Below are 11,998 nucleotides of genomic sequence, written 5' to 3' on the forward strand. Positions count from 1 at the left end.
CAACTTCCTTAATTATCAAAATTTATCTACAAACTGTCTAATCAAACATAATCAGTTAATGACAAACTTGTATCCAGCATAATCATACTTCTCAAATTTTACAATTATATAACATATTTAATGCAACCAAAACAAACAGACAATCCTATACGCATTCAGACCTCTAGCATATAATAATTGTCGTGGTGGTTTGGCTCTTTCTAGAAAGCAAAGGATTATTCGCTCTTTGATTAATAAGAATGCTTTATCTCTTATTTGTCTTATTGAAACCAAGAAGGAGGTGTTTGATGATTTTTTAGTTTGTCGGCTTCGGCCCAATCTTGATTTTGAGTATTGTTATTCGCCCTCTACTGGAGTGCCAGGAGGTATCATTTGTATTTGGGATAATAAAGCTATTTTGCCTGTCTCAATTTCAAAAGGAGATAGATGGCTTATTTTTTGATTTTTTGTGGGATTCTTTACCTGTCAGAATTATTTGCATTTATGCTAGTAATTGTTCTAGGGAGCGAGCTGAATTTTGGAGCTTTATTCTAGAAATAATTGTGACAAATAGAATGTGTATTCTTTTGGGTGACTTTAATAAGGTGCTTTCTCCTACAGAGAGATTAAACTGCAGTATCTTTTCTCCATCTATGCAGCTTTTTGCAGATTTTATTCATAGCTCGAATTTGATTGAATCGCCTTTACAAGGTCGTTTTTTTACATGGCAGAATTCTGTTTCAAAATCAAAAATTGATAGGTGTTTTGTTTCAGCAGATATTTTGGTTGCGTGGCCGAATTGTATCTTATCAGCTTTGCCTAGGAACTATTCGGATCATATTCCGCTTTTGTTTCGTTCAAAGGTTATTACAGATTGGGGTCCGAAGCCTTTCAGATCTATTAATGTTTGATGGGAGCATAAAGATTTTGAATCTTTTGTTGCGACTTCTTGGGCAAATATCAAAGCAACGGTCATAGGGGATTTAGTTTGCACGCTGCGGGAACTTAGAGTTCAGATTAAGGGGTGGAATCATCAGGTATTCGGCAATTTGAACAACAATCTTGAGGGCATTCATCAATCTATTCATGAGCTGGATTCGGCAGCTGACATCTCTGATCTCTCTGAGTTGGATAGGGAGCGGCTTTCTTCTCTTCAATCGGAGAGTTATCGGGTTTCTAAGCAATTGGAATCACTTTGGCATCAAAAATCAAGGGTGAATTGAAATCTTAATGGGGACAAGAATACCAAATTTTTTCACTCCATTGCCTCGATACACTCAAGAAGTAACTTGATCTCTGAGATTACTGTGGAGAATACTACTTATGTTAATCCTTGTGATGTTAAGGAGCAAGTTTTTTTATTTTATAAAAAACTTTACAACATGAATAGTGGGGTTCCTTTTTCTCTTGATAGCTTACCTCTTCACTGCCTCTATGATTCTCATTCTTTGGCCTTGGTTGCTCCTTTTTTCAGAAGAGGAGATTTTTCTAACTCTAAAGAGTTGTGAGGATAATAAAGCTCCTGGTCCAGATGGGTTTAATTATTATTTCTACAAGAAAGTTTGGAGTATTATTAAATCTAACATTCTGGAGATTTTTCACTATTTTCACAGTACAGGAGCTTTTCCGCCAGGTATCAATACTGCTTTTCTTGTTCTTATTCCGAAAGTTCAGGGAGCCTCTAATATTTCGGATTTTAGACCTATAAGTTTGATTAATGGTATCTTCAATTTGATTCCGAAAGTGCTAGCCAATAGGCTTTCTCCTTTGCTTCCTCAGCTTGTCTCAGAAAATCAATTTGGATTTATCAGAGGTCGGAATATCCATGACTGGCATATAATAGCTTCAGAAATTATTCACATTGCTTCTCGCCGTAAGGAGAAACTTTTAAGGCTTTTGATTGTATTTCTTGAGATTTTATTCTTCAGATGTTAGGGAGAATGAATTTTGATCCTGTGTGGCTGAACTGGATTTCGGCTATCTTTAATTCTTCTCAGCAATCGGTTCTCATTAATGGGAGTCCAACTAAGAATTTCTCTATGGGGAAAGGAGTGAGGCAAGGGGATCCGTTATCGCCTATGTTGTTTGTTCTAGCTGTGGAAGGCCTCAAAGCTATGATTAGTAAGGCAGTTGGTCTTGGTTTGTTTGATGGGGTCCAAATTGATGGATATGTTGATCCGGTTTCTATCCTTCAATTTGCTGATGATACTCTGCTCTTTATTCCTCAAGATTTTGATATGCTGAGGAACTTGCTGCGGGTTTCTTCGGTGTTTTGAGACTGTCTCTGGCCTCTCTATTAACTACAAGAAGAGCTCTATCTTGGGCATTAATGTAGCTGACAAGTCCCTTGCTACTGCTTCAGTTATTCTTAATTGTTCGGTTGAGAAATTTCCTATTACTTATCTTGGCCTACCGCTCTCGACTAGACCTATTAAAGCATCGCTTTGGAAGCCTGTTGTCTCAAGGTTTTCAGATCAATTAGATTTATGGAAAGGTAATTTTCTCTCTCCGGCTGGCAGATTGATTTTGATTAAGTCGGTTTTACATAGCCTTCCGGTTTATTATATTGGCTCTCTGGTTATCCCGCAGTAAATTATTTCTTCTTTGGATCGTTTTATGAAGCGTTTCTTATGGTATGGTAATCCGGTTGGTAAATGTGTTTGCAAGATTTCTTGGGTTAAAGTTTGCCTTCCTTATGATTAAGGAGGTTTAAATTTGATCCCTTTTCGTGTTAAGAATCAGAGCCTTCTATGCAAATGGTTATGGAAGCTTCGGTTGAAGGGAAATTCTCTATGGTATTTTGTGGTCATTAATAGTAGCTCAATTCGTTCTTGGTATGATTTTGAAAATTGTAATTTTAAAAATCTTTCTCATCTTTGGAAAGGAATTCATAATCTTTGAGATAAAAATTCAGATATTTGGTCTATTTTTTTCAGAGGGAGTTTCGGTAAAAATTGGTAATGGTTATGGAATTTATTTTTGGCAAGACACTTGGTCTGGTTCTTCTCCTCTTGCGGTTCGGTTCCCTGGTTTATTTGCTTTGTCAAGAGAAAAAATTGTTACGGTCAATGAGCAGCGGCAGTGGTCAGCTTCCACGCCTCAATTCCAATTTAATTGGAACCATCGGCTGCGCATAGGAGAGCAGCAGCTGCTGCAAGATTTGGAAATGGAAGTTTCAAATGTCAGTATGGATGCCAATAGGAATGATGTCTTCTACTGGAAAGGTAAGATTAATGCCTTCAAATCTAGAAACATTTCTTTTATTTTGCAGCAAAAAATTGGTGTGCATGGGATCTTTTTGAATTTACGGGATAGTAATTTAATTCCAGCTTTATGGAAGTGGAAAATTCTGCCACGAATTCAATTTTTTTCTTGGCTTCTTATTAATGATAGAATTTTTTCGAATGCTTCTTTGGTTGCTAGAGGTATCATTGATCCGAGTCTTATTGGTTGTTTGGTGTGCAATTTGGAAGAATCGAATATGCACATTATTTTCCATTGCCGTTTTGCATGGAAATTTTGGTGCTTTATTTTGTCAAAGTGTGACATTTTTTGGGTCTCGCCGGCTTCGGTGTCTCAGTTCTTCATATTATGGACGTCTTATTCTCATCCATCGTTCAAGGATTTATGGCGTCTTATTTGGTTCTTCGGAATTTGGGAGCTTTGGATATCTCGCAATAATAGGGTTTTCAATGGTATGGAGAGTTCTCATGAGTCTCTAGCTTACTTATGTATTGGCAAGGCGGTTCACTTTTGTTCTTCTTTTCATCCTCAATTTCTTTATAGCGGAAATGATGTATATAGATGTTTGGATTTTTTTGTTGCTTCTTTTTTAGCGATCCTTTTTTTTGGATATTTTGCCTTCCAGTCCTTGTGTTAGTGCATAATAAATCTATCATTTATCCAAAAAAAAATACGTATTGCAACGTGTCCGAATTTGGGTTATTAAAAATTGAGGAAGTTCAAATCATGTTAAAATATTAAGGATTAGGACCAAAATGGGTCTATTTTACTTATCGCAAAAAAATAATTTAATTGAAAAATCATTATTAATTAAAACAAGTACGAGCGAGACGAAGAAAAAGTTTATAAATTAAAATAAAATAATTTATAAGTCCCGAGTTAATAATTTTTATGTTAATATTTGTAAAATAATTTTAAGAAGTTACCATCAAAATTTTATAAATCTTGAATGTAATTTATTTTATCAAGTAGGACTGAGCGGGAACTCAAATAGCAATAAAAATTAGTAAAACAAATTAGAGAAAATAACAAGAAAACTCATAAAATAGACTTTGTTTTCGCACTATACCATTTTCTTAAAATGTTTACATTTAATGTTACAATGAGCAGTTTTCTTTTACTGGCATCATTCCAACAGAATAGGGACATCATTGATGATTTGGTCTATATGCTTCTAATTAATAACTAGCACCTATAAACTAATGACACATGTCCGCTGATAATGAAACTAACAAAATCTTCTGATCACGCGGACACTTATGTGGGAAGAGTTACATCCACGTGATTTAATGCCAAATTATAGGTAAACAGTTGATAATTAGATATTGCTAATGCAATTTCACAACAATTGAACAAGTTCACATGGTCAAAAATTGACAAAATTTGAATCTTTGGTTTTAACTTTTAACTTTGACCATCTCTTAAAATCAAAGTATTAAATGTTTTTTTTATTTCTCAATGTTAAAATATTGAATGGTTATTGATCACATATTACATATATCATTAGCACATATTATTGAATAACCATTCAACAACTTATCACTTGTTTTATTCTATCTCTCTTTTTATTAATTTAATTGTGTTGATAGAACTTGTTTATATATCAAATCGGAGGATTGAACAATTGATCATATTTTATACATCTCCAATATACTATATATTCGATCGTTTGTACCCTTTTTATTGTTTTCTTATACATCTTTTTTTAGTTTTATTACATATTATATATATATATATATATATATATATATATATATATAAAATACATTTTCAAAATCTTGAATCGAGAAAGCGAATTAGATATATTAAAATTGGAGTTTAATTAACCGTATTAATTAATTTTTTTGATTGTTGTCGTTTATTTTTATCGATTTAATTGAATCAATGGAGTGATTCGATCGGTTCATTTTTATATGTATATATCTCTGATACATAAATTATACATGATAGATACATTTTTAACGCACTTTATAGATACATCGCTGATACATAATTTATACATGACAGATACATTTTTTTACTACATAATTTATATATGATAGATGTATTTTTGTTTATTGATTTGTATATAATGTGTCTCATCGATGTATTGATAGATGTATTTTTGTTTTTTGATTTCTATATAATGTGTATCAACGATGTATATTTACTATTTAAAAATGTAAATTTTTAAATGCGTGTATTAAATACATCGATGATACATATTTTATACATGATAGATACATTTTTTAAATGTACTTAATATATACATCTCTAATGTACAATTTATGCATCAAACTTGTATTAAGTATATATCCTTAATGTATTTTTATATTTTAAAATTATATTTATAAATATATTTGATAGCTACATCGCTGATACATAATTTATATATACATGATAAATATATTATTTATGCTTTAAAGCAGATTCAATATGTATCAACAATGCATTCGGTAAGTAATTCATAAAATTATATTTTTTACAATTAAAGATAAATTTTCTATCATTAAAAATATGGTTAGCCTAATATAAATCAATAAATATATAAATTAATTTTTATTTTTTAGTATTATTAAATTTATTGAGTAGTAAGAAAAATATATAAATAAAGTAATTAAGTGTAGATGTTATGGAGCGACACATCTTTATTGCATTTCAAATACATTTTGGATACATCTCTAATACATTTGGATACATCTCTGATACATATTGGCTTACATGTTAGGTATATTATATAACTGATTTATCATTTCAGATACATATTTGATACTTCTCTTATACATATTTGATACATGATAAATATATTTTTAAAGTTGTAATATGACTTATACATGATTTATACATGATAAATATTTTTTATGTTATATAATTTATACATGATAGATACACTTTTTAAATAAACTTAATAGATATATCTCCGACATAGAGATATTTTGTGATTTGAGGAGCTATAACATCGAGGAAGACGAGGCAAAAAAGAACACAACAACTTGAAGAAAAAAGTGCCACATGTGACATCGCCATTATTCGCTTGGCTTGCGGGTTATCTTTTACTCATATACATTTTCGATACATTTATTATAATAAATGACATGGACTATTTATTTAGGTTAAACGAGTAATATACATCTATACATTAGAGATGTGTTCGGTATGTATCAACAATGTAACTGATAATTAGTTCATATAATAATTTTTTTAGAATTATGTCATTTATATATCATGTATTTTTATATTTTTAGAATTTAATATATTTATTTAGATTTAGATTTTTAAAATCAAAATTAATATTATTTTAAATCGTATATAGAACTGATAAATTTTTGACATAATTTAAATAAATAAATATATAAGTATTGTTTGTGTTATTAAAAAAAACAAATGATTCCATTCCATGATTGTCCAGTTCATTAATTTAATGGATATTGATTGCTTTCTCTAATTTGATGGGTCTTGACCAACTCATAATTGTCCAGATTGTTTTTTTATTTTAGTTTTGTTAAAAAGGCAAGAATCTTGTGTTAATAGGGATGAAATGTGAAGATTGGCACGTGTCATAAGCTGATTGGTTCGACCTTATAATTATGAGAGAAGGAAGCGCAGATCACGTGGGGAAGATTTTCTGTTATTGCTTATATCATGCGGACGCGTGTCATCATTTTATTGGGATGCCATGAGTGTAAAGTTTTAGTGTTTTGTGGTATGAATGTAAAATAGGTGAGCTCAATGGCAATTGGTGTAATTGGAGCCCAATTTTTGGTAATTTTGTTATTTTCTCAAAAAAATAAAGTATAAGTTTCGTGCGGATAAAAATTATATTTTTATTTGTTTCACATTTTATAGGATTTTTGGATAAAATTTTGCAAAATTTGAAATTAGTTTCTGTATTTTTTATGGACGAATAATTATGAAATTGGTTAAAGACGTGTTAGTTATAAGGACAAACTTATCATATATACATATATAAAAAAACGTTGGAAAAAAAATAAACTTAAAATAGAAAAATAAAAAAAGGAGGAAAGGTTAGAGATAAATTGATAAGCGGTGGTCTAATCCTTATCAATTTCTTCCATTTCTTTCTTCATCCTCCCATTCCTTTACATATACTATTTTTTTTTCTTCATTTTTTATCAATCTCTCTGTAACCATGTCCCTCCTCTTGTTTTCCACTCCAAATTTCTTCAAACTTTCATCCTTAATATATATACAAATAGTAAAAAAATCTATCCATAACACGAATTTATAAATAATTTTTGAAACCGTCGAATTTATCCGATCAAACGTCGAAGCGCTTGACGTTTTTAAAAGATATTTCAGATCGATCGGGCATTATTTTATTTTGAAATATTAGCGGTCCCTGTGAGTTTGCGATTTATATTTGTGTATTAATTTTTTAAAAGTTATTTTGATATATCTTTATTATGATTTCAGTTAAAGCATCGATATGTTATGATTTTTATTATGATGTTTATTATATAATATTTTGCTTTTTATTACGAAACCTAATATAATTATCTGAAAGAACAAGCTACTTATTGGGTATCAATAGGACTATGAGGTCACCGATGTCGATATGAGTCTAGATGTCTATGTTTGATTACATTGTGATATGAGCTCTTGTTTATACAGTAAAATGGAAAGGAGGATTGTGTATGGTATATACGAGGTTAACTCGGTGGAATTATCTCGAAACTTGTATCTAGTGAGTTAACTCGGTTGAACTATCTCGGGACTCACAACTTGGGATTAAGCGATGGTAGCGCTTAACTCGATTGAGCTATCTCGGGACCATATCACATAGATCGAATTGATTTAATATAATACGAATAGGCAACAATATGAATTTAAGATTTCGATCAGATCTAATATTTTGTTTACTTTTATATATGTTATAAGTATATGCGATTTATGTTTTATAATACCATTAGTATATGCAAACTCATTTTTGTTGTCTGATCTCCCCACAGTGTTTTCATTTCAGGTTTGATTTTGTATTGTGTAGTAGAGCTTCCATTCTATATTACGGAAGTCCCAGTTCAAAGCATTCTTGGAAGGCTATGTTCCTCTCTAGAGCTGTAGTAGTCGTCAGGAGTAGACCTAGTTTTATAGTAAACGGTTTACATGTTTATATACTCTGTTACATTATTTTATATGTATGAAGCTTTGATTTGAGAACTTTGTATAGCTGTTCAAAGTAATTTTAACTGGGCTATATGATATATTTGCATGATTTGAAACAGGGCAATGTTGGATATGTGGTATCGCTTTGTAAAACCCTCATTTCTAAGTTTTTATGCAATGATTTTCAGAAAGTGATTTTGATGTTTATGATCGTTTTGTTTAAATAAGTTTTCTGAAAACGTTATATGTATGATGATGTATTTATTTCACAATTTTTGTTTTAATGGTTTTAGGCTTGCTACGGGTTTCAGAGCTACCACCCTCATTCCCTAGCGCCGGTTGCGTCCCATGGATTTGGATCATGACAAAGTTGGTATCAGAGCAATGGTCCTGGATACCATTGCTTACATATGTGTTATGTGAGAGTCTACCTAGGAACTACTGCAGCACATAGGATTCGAATCATGTCTTTTGCATGTTCTCTTTGGGGGTTTTTATCGTTCCAGCCTTCTGGTTTAAGGTATAAGTCTATGATCTATGTGTGATATTGCATGCGAACTATATAGTGGATTTTTATACGACTCGATAACGAGGTTAGAGTATCAATCATCGTACGACATGAAGATGTTATCGAAGTCATACGATTGAAGCGTTAAAGGATGATTGACAGAATGGCGTGGATTCAAAGAGGTGGAAGAACTTACCAAGTTACAGAGTTTAAGATCTAGAGAACTTACAAAGTTAAAGGTTTATAATTTATTGATATAGATTGTCTAAGCGGTTTTAAAAGCATAATTATGCCTAGACCCGATATAGTAATATAATATTGTTAGGACATGAATAGAATTGCATCATTATTAACACATTAAATGGAAAGAATAATAAATGGATTCATACATTAGTAGAACATGCATCATGCGCGTTTGGCTGAGACAAGAGGTGAGTTGTGGTAGTGTGAAGTAACCAGTCTGGTAGTCAAGCTACGGGAATATGAGGTATATAGTATAACTAACTAAGGATTATTAACGTAAATTCCGTATAGATGCGGATAGTGTGAAATAGATGATAAATAAAATTAAGAGATAGACGAAAGGTATTGTATGAAGTAAGTTAGGAATTTGAAATTCCGACACTAAACCTTGCGATTATGAAATTTTGACCAGGGGACTGTGGAATGCATTTTTTGTATGGTGAATGTATATTAAGTGTTGGGCCATCAAATTTTGAATTCGACTGACAAAGAGTGAAAAGTATGGAACATACTTGTTATGTTAACAAGAAACGTTTTGATAATGGAGTTAAAATTGATATACGATTAATAAAATATAGTATAATGGCTATGGAATATTGATAATGCTCTTAAATGAGGACACGAACGTTGAATATGGAAAGTTGAGACCAGTGGCGAAGCCACTTGTAGGGGAAGGGGGTCAATTGACCACCTTCTTAAAAAAAATTATAGTAATTTGTAGTATTAATCAATTTAAATTGTATATATTATACTTATTTTTATGGATATTGACCACCTTAGTTATTTATTTTGTACTAAATTATAAAATTTGCCCCCATATTATATAATTTTTGGCTTCGCCCCTGGTTGAGACACGTTATATAGCGGTAATCATATAAGTATAGGGTCTGAAGGTTTTGCACGTCAGGACAAATGAAAAACTCGGAGTAAGCTAGCATTTGAGATAAGCGACGTATTAAGAATAGATGCATTCAGATAAGAATTTTGTGATAAGGATAAGAAGAAAAATTACTTGCAATAGAAGGAAATAGAGTAAATGGTATATAAAAGAATATAGAGTTATGATGGGCTTAACGAGAAAGAAAGGTATAGAAGTCAAGAAATAATTAAAACAGAAAGTAATGACACAAGAAACAAGTTATGGTAGCTTAAAAATACAAGTATAAGAAACCCATTTATTAAATTTCATGAATAATGTATACATAAAAAAAAGTATAGAGAATGTGAGTTTGTATTAAAGGACCCTTTGAGCTATACATGCAAAGAGGAAAGAAAAAGTCAGTAGTTGACATAGCTATAGAGATGCATATGAGTACAGAGGAAAGAAGAATTAAGAAGTATAATAGGAATATGATTGACACATTTACAAAACTAGACGAGAAGAAATTAAGGAAAGGCCTATCGTGAAGGTATAAGTTAGATCAAATTAGTAGATTTTTTGAATGTAGCACGAACACTACAAGTTTAATGCAGACATAGAGAGAATAAGTACTTCGACTGTACTTATGAAGTGGTTATGTCTGGGTTATTTCCGGAAGATTTGTTAATGGATTATTGATATGAATACATAAGAGAGAAGGATCACGCGTAACGTATGCGATTAATGTTTTAAATTATGAGATAACATTAGAATTAAGTTAAGTACTCAATATGCGAGTGACATTTTGGGAACACGGAAAGTCTCTAATGACGTCTCGAAAGACCGAGGCGGTTTATAAGTGAAAGCAACCTATAAGTGAAAGCAACCGGTACGGTTATAGAAATGAGTAATTCCTTGAATTTTGTAGAGTACTATAAGTGTTATTTGTAAGATTTTTCTAAAATCCTTGCATTAGTAATAAGATTCAACCGTGATTCAACCAGAAAAGTGTGAAAGTTGATCAGACAGGTCAACATAATGTATGTGTTGGAAAATTATGGGAATGTTAGACTATAGTAATAATATTAGCATGACCAGAAGGTATGTAAGAATTATAATACATTAGATGGTTAAGTGTCAAGTGGAGATATGTTATGATATAGCATGATCAGATCATAGAATATGTTTCTCTATGGTTGAGAATGCAAGAGGTTAGTTTGCTAATGCATGATTTGGAATTGGCAACAGTTATACTCGCGCTGAAAGTCGAAAGACACTATCTGTGTGATATAATGTGCGAACTATTTACGACAACCAGAGTTTTTGTGATAGGAGTCTAGACACTACTTATATAATACAGATTAAAGATCGAAAGAAGAAGTGATTTGAAATTTTTGAAGAACTACTGTTACGATAACCAATAACATCCTAGAAAGCTAGTGTAGTAGCAGATATGTTGAGTAGAAAACCTATAGAATTTCACCCATACTGCTACAATATGGCGACAACCGTTAGTGGAAGACGTTTGTGCATGGACTAATCAAGCGGTAACTGTAAAGTTTTAAGCCATATAAATTTAGTGCTTCAACTAAATATACAACTAATGTTGAACGATTAAGTCAAAAAGGGAATAAGTTAGAAATACACAATAATAATGTTTGATGGATATTGATTAAATAAATAAAAAAATTGCGATTTCAGTATTGTAAATGGTATGCTGAAAAATGATGTTAGATTTCTTGTACCGAACGTTGAAAGTCCAAGTTATATAATTTTTGAAAAAGTTATATAGATCAACATATAGTATTGTTTCAGTACCATGAATGGGTATTATACAGTCAAAGAAATGTGCCAATGAAATAATATGAAGAAAGATATGACAAGGATTGTAGTATAGTGTCCGAAAGATCAGCAAGTCAAAGTGGAGTACTAGTGACCATATGGATTTTTACAACCATTGCCTGTCTAGGAATGGAATTTGATAAGGATAGAGATCGATTGTGTGGATGGTTTCCTAGAACTCAAAAAGGTTCTAGCTTAATATGGTGATTAGGGATAGTGTG

At 31.5% G+C, this 11,998-nt stretch overlaps 1 protein-coding gene across 1 annotated transcript; it reads left to right on the forward strand.

Annotated features, from left to right (window-relative positions):
* The first annotated feature begins 554 nt into the window (after positions 1–554).
* LOC126670164 (uncharacterized) lies at positions 555–8,973 on the forward strand. Its single transcript, XM_056104479.1, has 14 exons — positions 555–780; positions 904–1,193; positions 1,326–1,483; positions 1,593–1,881; positions 1,977–2,237; positions 2,287–2,473; positions 2,716–2,774; positions 2,864–3,775; positions 6,922–6,963; positions 7,846–7,859; positions 8,186–8,312; positions 8,445–8,516; positions 8,706–8,845; positions 8,892–8,973. Exons 1-14 carry the CDS (start codon positions 555–557, stop codon positions 8,971–8,973), a joined length of 2,859 nt encoding a protein of 952 aa, XP_055960454.1.
* Positions 8,974–11,998: the final 3,025 nt, after the last annotated feature.

The sequence above is a fragment of the Mercurialis annua genome, linkage group LG1-X, assembly GCF_937616625.2.
Source record: "Mercurialis annua linkage group LG1-X, ddMerAnnu1.2, whole genome shotgun sequence".
In the NCBI taxonomy this organism is placed as follows: Eukaryota; Viridiplantae; Streptophyta; class Magnoliopsida; order Malpighiales; family Euphorbiaceae; genus Mercurialis; species Mercurialis annua.